The following is a 19,447-nucleotide window of genomic DNA, read 5'->3' on the forward strand; positions in this document are numbered from 1 at the left end:
TTTTATATTTAATTGCCTTAGGGGCACACTAGACAATACAGTACACACAATAGATATATACAGTAAACAGAGTACAAATTACACGGGTAGCACCACAAGTCTAAGCAGTTTGGTTAGTTAGTTAGTTAGTTACCTTTGTGTGTGGCCTAATGGGGATGGATAGTCCACAGTTTTAGATCTTCCCTGCGCTTAGTTGATGTTAGTTTCCCCCAGGACAAAGACACTGGCCCCTTCAAGGGCGCCCGATTATATCAGGTGTGGACACACCTCTGTCCACCCTAAGGGGGGTCAATGGTCCCTCCTACCTGATATTACATCCAGAGCCCTGGAGAAGCCACAGCTACCCCATGGGAAGGTCCTGGGGTCATGGTTCTGGTATCATTGGATCCGGGTGAATCCGAGGATCGCATTGATACCAAACCTGACCCATTTGCTATGGTCCTATCCAGAGATATTTATATCTTTGGATCTGAGTATCCTAGAGCAATGAACAATGGGTTGTTATGATTTATGGAGAATAACCAATCCAAAAATGTATTTGGTGTTCTGGTGAGACAGACCATAACTTCATAACTGTCTCTATTCAACCTGGTGATGTGAAAGTTTTAATGGCTCTTTGTTTGAGACTGGGGAGACGAGGGGGGGTGAGGCCTGCAGTCGGTTTGTCTGTATAGGTCTTTGAAGCCCAGCCACATGCTGGTTTTGTCAACAAACTGGCTCAATTAGGTTAATTTATGGTGGTGAATACCAGCAGGCCTCCCCTCCCCTCCCCCTGGTCACATCATCACACTTGGTATCACACCTTGGAAATAATTTGATCCACAAGATGTATTGATCAGTGGCGTAGCTATGAGAGATAGGGCCCCTAGCAGGCTACTGCATGGGGTCCCCCTTCCCACTTAAAAAATATACATATTAGTATACTCACACATGCGAGTTACAATCACATATAAGTACAGTATTATATAAATATATATATATATATATATATATATATATATATATATGCAGTACAATATAGATATAATGGTGCACATCCTCCATTCTTTATTGTGTCAGGTCGGATGACGGGGCCCCCTGACACTGGGATGCCTTTGGGATGTTAAAAAATATATTGTTTCTCTTCTCTTCAATTCATATATACAGTGTAGGCAAAGTTACAGTATCTTACTAAAAAAGACTTTCTATTTTCTTACCCAGTACTGTTAAAGAGACCTCAATTTTATCATGACCGGCATCATTTGAAGTAGAACACACATATGTCCCAGTGTCGTCTACAGTTGGAGAAAGGATTAGGAGTGATCCAGAGGGTAGAACTCTACAAGAAATGATATAACAGTAATATTAGGGGCCAGTGTCTGTATATAGTGTCTGGATTGCCAATATTTTATTAATGTGATCCCTAAAAAAAAGAACCATGACCTATAAAAGCCATTTGTTCCATACCATCTAAAATATCTAAGTAGGGTCATCCACTTTCAGCACATTCACTGCCATGAAATAAAAGGGGCTTCCTAATGACCTTCACTGGTCACACCATGCATATGATAATGTACAATATCCTTCCATCCCATCTCATGAGTCATTTATTTTACTAAAACATATCATTGTCCTTAAATACACATTGAAGTTCTTGGTACCTGTAAATATTTCGGTTAGTTTCTGTATTAAGTAGTTGCCCATTTTTATTCCATTCCACCTTTGGTTTAGGAGTGCCTCTGGAATCACAGTTTAGTATTGTCTGCTTATTTACTTCAACTGTAATGTTTTTTGGACCAGGTATTATAAATGGTGGATCTGAAGAGCAATGGAAAGAGTGCAACATATTTATATGTATTTTACAACATATCGTAATTTGCATAAATGTTAAAGCCTTTTTTTCTTAAAAACAAGGGCATAGGAAGCTTAACGAAGAGTGTTTCCTGCCAGAGGGGGCACACACCAGTATGTCAGTGTGCTTGGTTTACAATCCTTGATCCTGGAAGTAGATGTCTTTTAAACAGAATGACAAGATTTCTTCCATTCTGATATTATACATACCATAAACCATAAGTTCAGTTTTCTTCTGGCTAGATCCTGCCGCATTAGTTGCTAGGCAGATGTATATACCAGAGTCTGTGATATCTGTTAATGGAAAGGACAGCGAACCAGACTCTGAAATAAAATACCTAAAATAAAGAACAAATTTGGTTAGTAAATGTTTGACATATTATTTACACAAATTTGTATTTCTAGGAAACTATTTCGCACATCCATGATATCGCCATGGTAAGAAAAAAAGTCATAAAAATGAGAAAAGGAATTGATAAGGATGGGACACAAAACCACATGCGGTTAGCCAATTTTGTCATATCCAACTCACATATGCTGGTACCATTAGAGAATATATGTTAAAAATGGTTTAGAATCCAACCTTTCACTGTTTTCATACAGAATGGAGCCATCTTTCCTCCAAGATATTCGGGGTAAAGGGATTCCAGTAGCAATACATTCCAAAGTAGCTGAACTATTCTTGAAAGTAGTCACAAGCACAGGACCATCTTTTATTGAAGGAGGTACTATTAAAAGATAATACAGCATGTGAATATGTGTGTCTAAACTTTAACATTTACCAACATTTAACATCAGGCTCCACCAATATAGTCGGAGTAACAGTGTTCAGCTAATTCTGACTTAATTAATGTTGTAGGGGAACTTCTGAATTTAAAGGGAACCTATCATTAGGAAGGTAATTTTCACCTGAAGACAGGTTCCAAAAGCCATTGGCATTTCAAAAATGCCATTGCCAGCAATATGGGATACAGGTAGTATAAAATAATGGATTAAAAATAATTTTTTAATGAACATGCCATAGTCTATTTGAACCTGCCTTCAGGTAAAAATAACCTCCCTGATAACAGTTTCCAATAAAATAGTCTTCATCTTGTTGAGATAATTTAATAATAAGTGTTTTGATAAATTTGTCAAACATATTGACTACAATTATACAGGAGCCAGAAAATGTACAGGAAAGTGTAAACGGACGTTTCCTTTAGCCCTTCAAGCTCACCCTCACTATTTTTTTAAATTCCATTGACATCTGTGTGTTGCTGTATGTTGCTTTTTGTCTTCTGGATGCACAATCCTAAAGAAGTGAAAGCCAAAGAAACCCTTTAAAATGCTAACAAAGTTTTTGAAAACCTCATTGAATGAAGAGAGATGGTCTATGCTCAAATGCTATACAAATCCTTCTTTATTGCAGTTCATGTGACGAGAAAAAAATCAGATCTATTTGAGGTTAAAATGTAGATATGGAAAAATGTCCAAATTTTTCCCTTTTGAGAAAATCCATTTAGAATTTATCTAATTAATATAACAGTTTGCTTATCCAATTGTGAATCTGATATAAAACATTGGGGCAGATTTACTTACCTGGTCCATTCGCGATCCAGCGGCACGTTCTCTGCGGTGGATTCGGGTCTTCCGCCGATTCACTAAGGCAGTTCCTCCGACGTCCACCAGGTGCGCTGAATGCACTGGAGTTCACCAAGCCGGGGCGAGTGAAGGTAAGTGCGTGTCCAGCGACACTTTTTTTTTTTAAATGCAGCGTTTTTTCCGAATTAGTCGGGTTTTCGTTCGGCCATGGCCCCCGATTTCCGTCGCGTGCATGCCGGTGCCGATGCAACACAATCCGATCGTGTGCGCCAAACACCCGGGGCAATTCAGGAAAAATCGGCGCAAATCGGAAATATTCGGGTAGCCCGTCAGGAAAACGTGAATCGGGCCCTTAGTAAATGACCCCCATTGCTTTTATGCCTCATTCACACCGCCATTGGGGGACGTATATACATCTGAGATATATGTCTCCCATAGACTAGCAATGGGTGCACAGCACACGTGCAGTACCGTACCGTTCCGTAGCCAGGAGAACGATAGGACATGTCCTATCTTTCCCTGGAATGCGGGCGCCATGCCCCATATTTCTCTATGGAAAAGGGCGGGGGTGAGCGGTGCTTATCCCCTCCTCTTCTCCCCGGGGCTGACGTGTGCACGCCGTGCCACGGTACAGCGGGCACACACTAGTGTGAATTTAGCCTTAGGGGATAATACCTGCATTCTTACTACTGTAAGGAGGCAACAGTGCATGAAATACCGATGGGACATGAATGATATACCAATGAATGTGAATCAGACTATATATTCCTAACGTCATGTGAATTGTAATAGATACAAATACCGAGCACTAACAACCACTAAACAAAAAATATTTTTATTCTAAATAAAAAAACTCAAAATAAAAATTATGATAAAATACATATGTGTGATCAACACTATAGGTGTATATAAGATTTAAGAATACTTGTACACAAAATAAATGACATTGGTCAGGAACTCTGAACAGTAAGTTCCGATCATGGAGCCATTTGTTCTTACTTGGCGTCCTCCGGTCCTGTATGCGCATGTGTGCTTTCTCAGTATAATCAGCCGGCTTGCGATCCTCGTTATAGGACTCTGTTCAGCAGACCTTCCAAGCCTGGTCTTTAGTCTCTCGTCTTTAGGTTCAGAATGGTAACTCAAAATACAGTCTATATCGCTCGTTCGCTCGACCTCTTCCACAATAGAATTACTGTGCTAGACACTTTTTTGAGCTTATTCTCAGCTCCTTCCTCAGGAAAAAATTAGAAAATGCCCATGATGTCTGTTTTATAGTGAGATATCTTGAAAACCCGGCCTGGATCTTATAATTCTATTTAAAACTGTATAAATATAGAACACGATAGAAATATATGTATAAGGATAGACCAAAACAGAGTGATATTTATGGCTAGTATCTATGTATTAGCAGGTGAATGATATATAGTATACACCTTATAGTATGTAACATAATGTAGCTTCTTGTTCACATTGTAGCATTATTTGAATGCAAAATCAGAATCATGATATTATCTGGTAGACCAATATATGACACTAAATACAACTACCGTATATTCCGGCGTATAAGACGACCTGGTGTATAAGACGACCCCCCTACTTTCCTGTTTAAAATACAGAGTTTAAGATATATTCGCCGTATAAGACTACCCCTTTTCCATCGCATACAAAACACCGGTAAAAATTTAAAAAAAAAAACAGATTTGAATTTAACATGGTCCTTTTCTTTAATTTAAATTCTTATGACATGCAGGTATATAGCAGGAAAACTGTCGCTCATAAACATAAGGCATACAACAACAACATTACCATCGTCCATTTTACTGTAAATGTTACCATACTGTACCTTAAATTTTTATTTTATTAAATATTCCATGCCATGTACTCAGAAGCGGGAAAAAAATTCCAAATGCAATGAAAATGGTGAAAAAACGCATTTGCGCCATTTTCTTGTGGACTTGGATATTACGTCTTTCGCTGAGCGCCCCAAATGACATGTCTACTTTATTCTTTGGGTCGGTACGATTAAGGGGATACCAAATTTGTATAGGTTTTATAATGTTTTCATACATTTACAAAAATGAAAACCTCCTATACAAAAATAATTTTTTTGATTTTGCCAACTTCTGGCGCTAATAACTTTTTTATACTTTGGTGTACGGAGCTGTGGGTGGTTTCATTTTTTGCGAAATTTCCTAATATTTTCAATGATATCATTTTTAGGACTGTACGACCTTTTGATCACTTTTTATAGATTTTTTTATATTTTTCAAAATGGCAAAAAAGTGCCATTTTCGACTTTGGGCGCTATTTTCCGTTACGGGGTTAAACACATTGAAAAACCGTTATCATATTTTGATAGATTGGGCATTTTCGGACGTGTCAATACCTGATGTGTTTATGATTTTTACTGTTTATTTATATTTATGTCAGTTCTAGGGAAAGGGGGGTGATTTGAAATTTTAGGTTTTTTTATTATAATTTTTTTTTTTAACTTCTTTTTATTTTTTTTTATACTATTTTTCAGACTCCCTAGGGTACTTTAACCCTAGGTTGTCTGATAGATCCTACCATATACTGCCATACTACAGTATGGCAGTATATGGGGATTTTCCTCCTCATTCATTACAATGTGCACATTGTAATGAAGGGGTTAAAACGAAATAGCCTCGGGTCTTCGGAAGACCCCAGGCTACCATGGAGACGGATCGCCGCCCCCCGATGACGTCAAGGGGAGCGGCGATCCCAGGTAAGATGGCGACGCCGCTGTGAAAGCACCCGATCGCAGGTGTTACGGTAAGCCTTTGCTGCAATATGCAGCAAAGACTTACCGGCTATGGAGAGGGCTCAGCCGGCGTATAAGACGACCCCAGAGAAGACAGAAGATTTTTCTGTCTTCAAAAGTCGTCTTGTACGCCGGAATATACGGTATATATGATAAGATGAGAAAGATTCATTGACAAAAAATGTTTCAGCAACACAACAAAAAATTGTAAAAAATAAAACATTTTAAATGAAGATTAAAACCTCTAAATTTGAATGAGAAGAAAATAAGAAAATCTAAATACTGTATGCCAAATATAGCAAGGCAGGAGGCATGAGCACAGCAAACATCTGCGTGCTGGAAATGACAGCCTGATGCAGATGTTTTGGTGGGGTCACGCATCCGACCAGGTATAACGATTTTATAGAAAACCAAATACTTCTATTTCAGCATTCAACCCTTTTGGAATAATGTTGTCATAAATCATTTTAGATTCTCCCTGGACATCTTAGCAATAAAATTTCCACCTCTCCAATCTGGAGTGACAGTGGCTGGCACCAAATTTAGTGTCTTTGGGATCAAATTGGGAACAAATTTGGTATCTCCGAAATCGCACTGACCCAAAGAATAAATAAGACATGTCATTTAGGGCGTACAATGAAAGCCGTAAAATCGAAGCCCACAAGAGCTATTCTCAAACAGACTGAATATAAATTTATACTTAATGCAAATTATCGCATTCCTGTATTTTATTGTATCCCTAAAATTCATAAAGACAATAAGGATCCACCTGGACACCCCATTGTGTCCGGAATTGGATCTCTTACTTCAAACTTATCTTGCTAAATAGATAGGTTTCTGCAACCGTATGTCATACAAACATGGAACTATATAAAAGATACTATTCAGAACACTAGAAGAACTACATTGGCAACCAAAATGGATTTTGGCCACATTAGATGTGTCCTCCTTATATACATATATAGATCACAATAAAGGTGTAGAAGCCAATAAATATAATTTAAATAGGGCTAATCTTCTTAAAAAAAGATCAGATCAATTTTCTTCTAGATGGTATTTCACACATCTTAAACCCTTAACGACCTGGCCCTTTTTAGTTTTTTTTTTACTTCAATTCTTCACTCCCCACCTTCAAAAATCTATAACTTTTTTATTTTTCCACCTAAAGAGCTCTGTGATGGCTTGTTTTCTGCGAAACAAATTGCACTTCATAGTGATGGTATTTAATTTTCCATGTCTTGTACTGGGAAGCGGGAAAAAAATTCCAAACACAGTGATTTTGCCATTTTCTGTGCACATTGTAATGAAAGGGTTAAAACGAGACAGCCTCGGTTCTTCGGAAGACCTGAGGCTATCCTGGCGACAGATCACCAGTCCCCGATGATATCACAGGGAGCGTCAATCCTCGTCAAGAGGATCGCGGGTGTTACCGGTAAGTCTTTGCTGCAATATATCAGCCCCTGAGCTCTCTCCATGCACCGGGACCCGTCAATAAGGGGTCAACACATAGCTATTTTGTATTCAACTCACAGTTTTATTTGCAACTTCTAGGTACTGATATGGGGACCAGATTACTGCAATCTATTTATGGCCTATTGGGAAGATGAGGTGATTCGCCAAGGCTGGGCGCAAGTCTGGTCCTTTGGTAAAGGTACATTGATGACATCATATGCTTTTGGGATGACACAAACAAATCTAATTAATTTTATAGAATTGTTAAACAATAATAACTATAACCTTTATTTTACACCAAACCATCAGCTGTGACCAAGTAGAATTTCCGGACCTGTTAATTACAGTTGCAGATACCAGACTAATATTCAGTACATATAGGAAACCCACTGCTAAAAATGGGTATATTAATTTTGACAGCTGTCATTTACCTCAATGGCTCATCGATGTCCCATACGGACATTACAGACATATAAGAAGAAATTGTACACTTACAAACACCTTGGTTGAACTTGATGGACAAGTGTCTTTTCTCAACCGTATAAACTATGAAACTATGAAACCTTTGAATTGGAAGCAGCAGCTCTTACAGTTTATAGAGAAGCAGTACCTGAAAACACTTCTATTAACATCATGGGAAAAAAGCCAGGGATTTAGACAGCGAGATTATTCTTGGGAAGAAGCCGTCACAGTCAAGAGAAGAGGAAATCACAGTAGATCAATCTAAAATAGTAATACAGTTCAATGTCCAACCTAGATAAATTAAGAAAATAATTCTAAAATATTGTCAGATATTAAAAGAGGACAAAACAGTTGGAGCTTCTTTACCAACCCATCCTCCCATAGTATTCTCTAAAGCACCAAATCTGGGGATAAAAATAGCACAAACTGTTAAGAAAAAGGGTAATACACCAATATCATCTACATGGCTGTCACTTAGAGGTTTCTTCCATTGTGGAAGATGTATTTGCTGTAGGTTTACCCAATTTGACCAAACAACATAGTCTTTAACATCCAATTCCAATAATTTTGTTTTTCAGATAAAGGATTTACTTATGTGCAACAGTGAGGGTTGCGTCCAGCACACAGATGTTTGCTGTGTTCACGCCTCCTACTGTGGTATATTTGGCATATTCATATTTTCTTCCTATTTTAATTTTCATTTTAAATTTTTTATTTTTTGTTAAGTGTTGCAGAAACATTTTTTGTCAATGAACCTTTCTCATCTTATCATATATAGTTGTATTTAGTGTCATATATTGGTCTACCAGATAATATCATCATTCTGATTTTGCATTCAAATAATACTACAATGTGAAAAAGTAGCTACATTATGTTACATACTAGGTGTATACTATATATCATTTACCTGCTAATACATAGATACTACCCATTAATATCACTCTGTTTTCATTTATCCGTACAGATATATTTTTTATCATGTTCTGCATTTATACAATATCAAATAGAATTATAAGATCCAGGCCGGGTTTTCAAGATATCTCACTATAAAACAAGCATCACGGGCATTTTCTAATGCTCTACTGGGGAAGGAGCTGAGAATAAGCTCAGGAACGCGTCTATCACATTAATTCTATTGTGGAAGAGGTCGAGCGAACGAGCAATATACTCTTCACTGAGTTGCCATTCTGAACCTAAAGACGAGAAAGTCCAACCATGCAGGCCTGTACGTTCTGCTGAACAGAGTCCTATTACCCATATGTAGGTGCTAGGCAACAATAAGAGAAGTCTCAGATTATTGGTGTTCACAATGGACGGACAGGGTTAGTCCCACCCAGAGGTTATAAATACTTACCTTAGCTCCTCCCACAAAACAGTAGCCCCGATTCCCTGATGACGCTGGTGTTCCGGCGAAACATGTCGAGGGGGGGGGGCTGGTGTTTGGTTTTTAGAGAATCATAGTTGTGGCTGTTAATGAGTAGGGTTGCTGCAGAGATCCACTATTCCAGACAATATGATTGAGTAGCTACTCATCCTGTGATATTTACATACGAAAAATAGCAGCCCAACATGTGAAATTTTAAAACAGTTGAGTGTGATTATTTAATAATTTAATAAAAGTTAAGTTTTAGGCCTGACCAATAAGGCTTTTTTTTTCTGTCGTAGGACAGAGTCCGCCTGATTATACTGAGCGCAGGATGCCATGATTGGAACACCGTGATCCATAACCTATACTGCTACAGGTCTGTTGACATCTAAAACCTTGGTGAGGATTACTGCTGAGATACATACTTCTGTATTATTTTCTAGTCATGTGAACTGTTCTCTACAAAGTAGATTTAATGCCCTGAATTATGCAATTTTTAAAAAAACTCTATCAACCATAAGCATTACCATAAACAGTCAGCTTGTATTCCTTGGTGTTTTTCCCAGCAACATTGCTAGCAATGCAAGTATATCGTCCGGTGTCTGTCACCTCTGCATTCTCAATGTGCACATATTGTCCATCAGGTGAAATAACCAGCCCCCTAGTAGACTGAAAAATGACAAAACAGATTTTTTTAATTGAACATATTAAAGGAAGTCTCTTAGCTCCCAATTCATGTCATTAGTAAGGTACTTAATAAGCTTTTTCATTCCTAGTGATCTATTAGTTTATAAAAGATCATTGTGTCATAGTAGAGTTGGGTGAATTAAGATCTTGTCCAATTTGTAATCCTACATTGTTGATGAAAAGGAAGACTTGCCTCTTTAAATACATCACGTAACTTTATTTGTCTGCCTGGTACTGGTCTCAAAAGCTTGCTGCCCACCAATACCCCACTTTTTTCAGTTATATGTTTTCACATTGCTTTGCCAAATATATTGCTATTTGTTTCTCTGGCCAAATGCATAACCTTATATTTATCTATATTAAACTTCGGCCATTTCTCAGACCAAGAATGTGGGCTCTCAAAAGTCTTTTGTAATAAAATACTATCCATCTATGTTTCTTTGTGTCAAATGATTTGCAAATGAGGACACCCTTGATAATTCAAGATAGCATCTCTAACAAACCCCTCAAATTTTTTTTGTGAGGTTAAGCTCACAGGTCAGTATTTTCTTGGCTCATGTGTTGAACTCCGTATCTAATCCTTGAATATTAGAAATAATGGTGTGTCTAATCCTGTCTTTAGCTTTTGCATCAGAGGTACATCCACATGTACTTGTGCTTCCATTTTTAGTCAGTGGGCAAAGAGGTGCTACCAGGTATAACGTTGCAGCATAGAAATACGAAATTGATCATATCCTAGTCTGTCATAGGGAAGGGGGAAAAAAATTGGTTGTCATGATAGGCCTGATCCCAATTACATCCTTACTGTGGCAGGGTGTAATAAGAAAGCAATATATTGTAATGCTTTATATTATATAAGCAATCAGACCCTCTATGGAAGATAAAAAAAAAATGTAAAAAAAAAAAAAACAAAGACAAAAAGACTAAATTTGGTATCTCCTTTTACACATAAAAGGAATGTGTAATTTGGACCATACAAACAAAAGAAATATGTTGCAATTGCGTTGTGAAATGTTAATCTCAAGGTCTCAAATTAAACGTCTTAGTAGACAAATGCACAAAAGTAACACTATTTAGATTAGACCATTGTCACTAAAATATAATCACACCAGCACCCATACCACATGGTAATTACCATTAATTGTTTGCCATCCTTCATCCATGTGATGTCTGGGGGTGGTAAAGCATCAGACTTACACTCCAGAATAACTGATTTGTTTTGTAGCACAGTAATATTATGGATTCCACTGATTCCTGCAATGCTGGGGGGAACTATAAAGAAATAATAGTTTTTACTAAATAGTACATTTTTTAAGGGCACAAGTTATCTAGAAGTAGTGATCACTGTGGTTGATATTAATTCACAATCTTTGGTCTGTATTAATGGCTTTCCAAACCAATTAATATCCTATTGTGCCACAAATTTGTAAACTTTTGGGCAAACTGACTGGTGTCTTCTGCCACATCGAAAATAAAACTAAGTTTAGAATATATATTAAGTTAGTGTTTTTGATTATATCCAGATTTTTAATATATTTATTCACTTTTTTCAGAAATGGAAAAAAATGATACCACAGAATAACTGCAATGAACTAAACACGGGGCCTAAATTCTGGAATGGGCAAGCAAGGACTGGCATGAGCCCTGTTTAACAATCTGTTTCTATTTATATTGCTTCCATATAATATTTCCAGTTAGGCTTGTTTTATGTCTATGTCTAGCTTCCAAATTGCTACAACTGTATCAGAACTTACCGTGAACAGTGACAGCAAATTCTTTTTTAGCTTCTCCAGCTTGGTTTGAAACCAGACAACTATAAAGTCCAATATGTTCTTCCTGGAAATATGAAAAAAAAAAGTAAAAAAAAAATATATATAATCATAGGGACAGTCTAAGAATACCTATTTTTTCCTTTTACATTTTTAAAGTTATAAAACTTTACTGGCACTGGCACTTTAAAAAATATTAAAATACAGTGCTGCAGATGGAGAGGTATCGCCCTCCTTGATACTAATCTCAAAGTGAATATAATATATATACACCGTATATATAAACTCAACTGTGCTCTTTTATAAAATAGGTACTTGTAAATCCTCCCGTTGCGTCTATTGGTCCGGTGGCTATGTGCGCAAACAGTAGCAGCACCTACAAAACCTCAGATAGTTGGTTTGACTAAAAAGCTTCTTATGAGTTTCAGAAATGCATAGAAAGCTTTTTGCTTAAATCAACTATCTTTTTTTTTGTAGGTGATGCCACCATACACATATGCTTTCACTTTTAATTTTGTTCTTTCTCTTGTTTCTGGACATATGCACCAGACAGGGCTGTACAAGAGTGGAACAGCATACTTACCTGCCCAATCAAGATGCAGAGGATATCATCTCCAGAACTACAGACACAACAGTAGGACTACAGGTACCAAGTATGACAGTACCTATTTTACAAAAGATAAAGGTTAAGCCTATATACACTCACCGGCCACTTTATTAGGTACACCTGTCCAACTGCTCGTTAACACTTAATTTCTAATCAGCCAATCACATGGCGGCAACTCAGTGCATTTAGGCATGTAGACATGGTCAAGAAAATCTCCTGGGCTGCTCTGAGTACTTCAGAAACTGCTGATCTACTGAGATTTTCACACACCACCATCTCTAGGGTTGCATTTAGGCATGTAGACATGGTCAAGACAATCTCCTGCAGTTGAAACCGAGCATCAGTATGGGGAAGAAAGGTGATTTGAACGTGGCATGGTTGTTGGTGCCAGAAGGGCTGATCTGAGTATTTCAGAAACTGTTGATCTACTGGGATTTTCACGCATAACCATCTCTAGGGTTTACAGAGAATGGTCCGAAAAAGAAAAAACATCCAGTTCTGTGGGCGGAAATGTCTTGTTGATGCCAGAAGTCAGAGGAGAATGGGCAGACTGGTTCGAGCTGATAGAAAGGCAACAGTGACTCAAATCGCCACCCGTTACAACCAAGGTAGGCAGAAGAGCATCTCTGAATGCACAGTACGTCGAGCTTTGAGGCAGATGGGCTACAGCAGCAGAAGACCACACCGGGTGCCACTTCTTTCAGCTAAGTACAGGAAACTGAGGATACAATTTGCACAAGCTCATCGAAATTGGACAGTAGAAGATTGGAATAACGTTGCCTGGTCTGATGAGTCTCGATTTCTGCTGCGAAATTCGGATGGTAGGGTCAGAATTTGGCATCAACAACATGAAAGCATGGATCCATCCTGCCTTGTATCAACGGTTCAGGCTGGTGGTGGTGGTGTCATGGTGTGGGGAATATTTTCTTGGCACTCTTTGGGCCCCTTGGTACCAATTGAACATCGTTGCAACGCCACAGCCTACCTGAGTATTGTTGCTGACCATGTCCATCCCTTTATGACCACAATGTACCCAACATCTGATGGCTACTTTCAGCAGGATAATGTGCCATGTCATAAAGCTGGAATCATCTCAGACTGGTTTCTTGAACATGACAATGAGATTACTGTACTCAAATGGCCTCCACAGTCACCAGATCTCAATCCAATAGAGCATCTTTGTGATGTGGTGGAACGGGAGATTCGCATCATGGATGTGCAGCCGACATACCGGCGGCAACTGTGTGATGCCATCATGTTAATATGGACCAAAATCTCTGAGGAATGCTTCCAGCACCTTGTTGAATCTATGCCACGAAGAATTGAGGCAGTTCTGAAGGCAAAAGGGGGTCCAACCCGTTACTAGCATGGTATACCTAATAAAGTGGCCAGTGAGTGTATATTACAGAAAAGTACAACTCGTGATTTGAAGATGGGATAGTGCTTTTTTATTTACAACTATTTACAGCGAAATGTGTATTAGGATCTTTTGCTTTGCATATTCGAGTCCTCGGCATCAGTGACCAATCTGAAAATGAGATAGATCAAAGGGGTATGAGAGTCGGCTCGAGGTGTCCTAAAGGTTGTAATAAGCAATGAAAAAATGAGCTCACCTCCGAGGTTGCGTATGTCTCAAATACTTCTGAATATGGGATCTTCGAGACTCCTTAGGAAGTAGTGTTAGGAGAAGAGCTACCCCAGAGTCAGTAAAGAGATAATAAATGGTCACAGTGGGGTAGATGAATAATCCATGAGGAGTGCACAAGAAACGAAAGGAAGAGGGTGCGTTATGTCCGTGTGGGTTAGGGTCTTAATGACACTGTAGTCACAAAATAAGTCCCTATTAAACCCTAATTTTGGACGCAGATCTAGTACACCCTGGTAGCCTAGCCTCGGGACTGTGGTCCTATTCAACCACAGGCGCGACTGAAACCTGACCCTGCAATAACTGGTCCTGTTATACACCTAATTAGCAGGTAAAGTCAGGTTGTGGTCCTTATAGTGTCACAGAGGTGTCACAAATAGAGTTGTGGCTCCCATGTTATAGGATGCATGTCCTGAGAGGAGTTTGAATCCCAAATCCCGACAAGGCTTGTTTCGCCCAATGGGGCTCATCAGGGGATCACTGGGTTCATCCTACAAACGTCCTATTGAGAAGTGGGGAGTTTGTTTTAGTTGTTGACCTACTAGGATGCATATGAAATGAGAGTGGTGTGTATAAAAAGAGCCTAGTCTTATCTTGTCCCTTTTGGGGGCAGTTTAATGGGTAAGGCAATGCAGCCAGGCAAAATAGGCTTAGGTAGTGGGGTGTCCGCTCCTGATCTAAGCCGTGGGGTCCAGTGGGATCTCCTAAAATGGTTCTGGTCACCGAGGTTTTAAAGAGCGCGCCGTGATTAGGGGGAGTGCCAGGCCCTCGCCCCTAACGATGCCGCCCATGGGCACCAACCTATCAGTGGGTTTGATTAGGAGGCTGCCTCAATGGGCGGTGCGGGCGCACGCGTCAGGTGCACGGCGGTTAGCGAGTGCCGCAGTGAAGCCGCACACATAGTGGGCGCGGCTGACTCATACGCACAACCGTCGGGATGCCCCGGTGCTCACCAAAGAGTGGGTAAATCCCCACTCGGTAGGCAGAGACGGGCGGCAGCAGGGAGAAGTCATAGGCTAAAGGTAAGTATGATAATAGTAGTACGGGCGCATAATGAAATTATAGAGCGCGGTGAAAAATGAAACGCCTCTGCACAGTATTAGTAGCCAAGCGTGGGTATAATAACACACGATGGGTATAGATGAATAAATAAAGGTAGTAGGGATTATTGGCATAATTGTCTCAGTGATCGTGAGGTCAAGTGTAGGTGATGAATACAAAAATTGGTATTTGAAAAGGAACAATATAAGGAGATTCTAATGTCATGAATTAAATATACATAGTACTATATGAGGGAAGGGGGGTTTGGCTGGGTTATTTTAAAGGAAACATGCAAAACTCAACTGTTCGTTGAGACCTAATGGGGATTCAGTCTTGAGTCTTAAAATCCATCGTGTTTCCTTTTGTCTGAGGAAGCGGTCCCAGTCACCCCCTCTTTCTGGTGGTCAATGCCAATGAAGAATAAGACTGTCGAATTGCCACCATGTTCCTCGTGCATGTGTCTAGCCAATGGTTTGTCTCTATTGTGTTTGATGTCTCCTAGGTGTTCTTTGACCCTGTGCCGGAATTCACAGAAGGTCTTCTTAATGTATTGTTTACCGCATTTGCAGGTGGCTAGATAAATTACCCCTAGGGATTTACAATTGATGAAATGGTTAATATCATATGAAAGTCCTGTCGTATTACTCATAAACCTCTTGCAGGTTTTCATGACCTTGCAAGCAACACAGCCACTACAACAGCCTTTACTAGTCTGGGTGAGCCAGGTCTGGTCAGTTTTAGGTCTTACATAGTGACTGTGGACTACACTGTCCCTGATGTTACGCCCCCTCCTAAAAGTGATTGAGGGGTGTTCTGTATTTATGGGAGATATAAGTCGGGGTCCATTCTTAGTATGTGCCAATGTCTGTTCAATATTTGGCGTATAGTATCGGCCCCCCCATCGCAGGTGCCAATAAGTCTTATGGTCTGTGATGTTGTGGGTCTCGGTTGCGTGGTGATGAGACTGGTTCGGTCTAGGGCCTGTGCTTTTTTGTACGCTGACTTGAGTATAGTGTCGGGGTAACCGCGTGCTAGGAATCTTAGTTGGAGTTCATTGGCTTCTTCAGAGTTGGCTTCTTCAGAGTTGAGCAATTCCTGTGGGCTCTAAGGTACTGCCCAAATGGAATACCCCTTTTGAGGGCAGGAGGATGATTAGACTCCCATCTGAGGAGTGAGTTAGTTGATGTTGGTTTCCTAAAAATGGAGGTCTCCAGCTCACCCTTGTTGTTTTTCAGAATAATGACATCCAAGAAAGGGATGCGTGATGTCTGAGTCTCATAAGTAGATTATTATCTAGAGTAGAGCATTATCATTCAAGTCATTTACTAATTGTTTAAACTGGTCAGATGAGCCTTAAAGACATCATCAATATAACAAACCCAGAGGCTTGCCATATCGATGTGTCTAGGACCAACTTCCTCCCCACCAAAGACGCAGCAGTGTTCCCATCAGCCTGGGAACAAGTTAGCGTATGTGGGAGCGCACGAACTACCCATAGCTGTGCCCCTGAGCTGGTGGTACACTCTGCCATCGAAGGTGAAGAAGTTGTGGGTTAAGGAGAACTCTAATAGTTCTAGAATAAATAAGCTGTTTGCCTTGCAGTGGCTACCTCTGGTGTTGAGATAAAATTCAACTGGCTTAAGTCCCAAATTGTGTGGGATGGAGGAGTAGAGGGCCTCCACGTCTATGCTGGCAAGTAGGGTATTTGGTCCAATGTTGAGACCATCCAATCTTTTGAGTAAGTTGGTAGTGTGGCAACATGGAACACGATGGCAATTCGACAGGCTTATTCTTCATTGGCATTGACCTGGTGAAACCATCAGAAAGAGGGGGTGACAGGGACCGCTTCCTCAGACAAAAGGAAACACGATGGATTTTAAGACTCAAGACTGAATCCCCATTAAGTCTCAACGAACAGTTGAGTTTTGCATGTTTCCTTTAAAATAACCCAGCCAACCCCCCTCCCTCATATAGTACTATGTATATTTAATTCATGACATTAGAATCTCCTTATATTGTTCCTTTTCAAATACCAATTTTTGTATTCATCACCTACACTTGACCTCACGACCACTGAGACAAATATGGCAATTATCCCTACTACCTTTATTTATTCATCTATACCCATCGTGTGTTATTATACCCACGCTTGGCTACTAATAGTGTGCGGAGGCGTTTAATTTTTCACCGCGCTCTATAATTTCATTATGCGCCCGTACTACTATTATCATACTTAACTTTAGCCTATGACTTCTCCCTGCTGCTGCCCGTCTCCGCCTACCGAGTGGGGATTTACCCACTCTTTGGTGAGCACCCGGGCGACAGTGTGCACGTGCCAGGCGCATGCGCACGGACATCGGCATCCCGACAGTTGGGCGCGGCTTCGCGGCGGCACTCGCTAACCGCCGTGCACCTGACGCATGCGCCCACACCGCCCATTGAGGCAGGCTCCTAATCAAACCCACTGATAGGTTGGCGACCATGGGGGCCGTCGTTGGGGGCGGGGGGCCTGGCACTCCTCCTAATCACGGCGCGCTCTTTAAAACCTTGGTGCCCAGAACCATTTTAGGAGATCCCACTGGACCCCACGGTTTAGATCAGGAGTGGACACCACACTCCCTAAGCCTATTTTGCCTGGCTGCATTGCCTTACCCGTTAAACTACCCCCAAAAGGGACAAGGTAAGACTAAGCTCTTTTTATACACACCACTCTCATTTCATATGCATCCTAGTAGGTCAACAACTAAAACAAACTCCTCACTTCTCAATAGGACGTTTGTAGGATGAACCCAGTGATCCCCTGATGAGCCCCATTGGGCGAAACAAGCCTTGTCGGGATTTGGGATTCATACTCCTCTCAGGACATGCATCCTATAACATGGGAGCCACAACTCTATTTGTGACACCTCTGTGACACTATAAGGACCACAACCTGACTTTACCTGCTAATTAGGTCTATAATAGGGCCAGTTATTGCAGGGTCAGGTTTCAGTCGCGCCTGTGGTTGAATAGGACCACAGTCCCGAGGCTAGACTACCAGGGTATACTAGATCTGTGTCCAAAACTAGGGTTTAATAGGGACTTATTTTGTGACTACAGTGTCATTAAGACCCTAACCCACACGGACATAACGCTTATCTTCTCACCCTCTTCCTTTCGTTTTCTGTGCACTCCTCATGGATTATTCATCTACCCCACTGTGACCATTTATTATCTCTTTACTGACTCTGGGGTAGCTCTTCTCCTAACACTACTTCCTAAGGAGTCTTGCAGATCCCATATTCGGAAGTTTTTGAGACATACGCAACCCCGGAGGTGAGCCCATTTTTTCATCGCTTATTGCAACCTTTAGGACACCCCGAGCCGACTCTCATACCCCTTTGATCTATCTCATTTTCAGATTGGTCACTGATGCCGAGGACTCGAATATGCAAAGCAAAAGATCCTAATACACATTTCGCTGTAAATAGTTGTAAATAAACAAGCACTATCACATTTTCAAATCACGAGTTTCTTTATTAGCATTTACTTGATTTTTTGAGGGCCATCTCAGTAGACCCCCTGAGAAACCCAACATGCATTATTTTCACTATATATATTACAGTCTAAAATCCACTTTAAAAAAACTGTACAGACCATAGATTATTGAACTGTTTTCTGCAAGGCTTGTTAATGATTGGTTGCTGATTGCTGTTGTTATCTTTGAGAATAGTGACGTTAGTAAAAATTACCATTGATCCATGCTGTGATCTGTTGTCTTAGTCTGATTGCCATGATGGAAATGTGTCTCTGCATGGAGCCGCGGCTTACAGAAGAGCAGGGAGGGATGCAGCCTGGGAGCACACTGACCGCAGATAAGTATAATTTTTCATTTGGTGGATCTATATATATTTATACCGGAGCTAGATACCGTTTACTGGGAGGATATATATATAGATACGGGAGCTAGATACCATTTGCTGGGTGGCTCTATATATATTTATACGGGAGCTAGATACTGTTTATAATGAATTAATTAGAGGTTGCTGTATATACGGCTGCTACAATGCCGGCATGTCTTAGCGTGGACTGATTAGCACATTAACGTCAAAGCTGACGGTCCATGCTTGACATATACGATGTTTCAAGCCTAAAAACTATCTCTGATGACGCATGGGCTGATGGGGGCCCATGTAGAAACGCGTCAGGCAGGGAGGTTAGGCATCTTTATGATTGAGCTAGT

The 19,447-nt window shown here is 40.2% G+C and overlaps 1 protein-coding gene across 1 annotated transcript in view; it reads right to left on the reverse strand.

The window, feature by feature from the left end:
- Positions 1-19,447, reverse strand: part of HMCN1 (hemicentin 1) — a 219,917-nt gene that overhangs the window by 60,249 nt on the left and 140,221 nt on the right. Inside the window, exons 70-76 of the mRNA XM_072128125.1 lie at positions 11,918-11,999; positions 11,299-11,435; positions 10,004-10,145; positions 2,414-2,558; positions 2,041-2,168; positions 1,641-1,797; positions 1,197-1,318 (exon numbers count right to left, since the gene is read on the reverse strand). Coding sequence (XP_071984226.1) covers positions 1,197-1,318; positions 1,641-1,797; positions 2,041-2,168; positions 2,414-2,558; positions 10,004-10,145; positions 11,299-11,435; positions 11,918-11,999 — 913 coding nt within the window. The remainder of the gene's footprint in view (positions 1-1,196; positions 1,319-1,640; positions 1,798-2,040; positions 2,169-2,413; positions 2,559-10,003; positions 10,146-11,298; positions 11,436-11,917; positions 12,000-19,447) is intronic.

The sequence above is a fragment of the Engystomops pustulosus genome, chromosome 10 (assembly GCF_040894005.1).
Source record: "Engystomops pustulosus chromosome 10, aEngPut4.maternal, whole genome shotgun sequence".
NCBI lineage: Eukaryota > Metazoa > Chordata > Amphibia > Anura > Leptodactylidae > Engystomops > Engystomops pustulosus.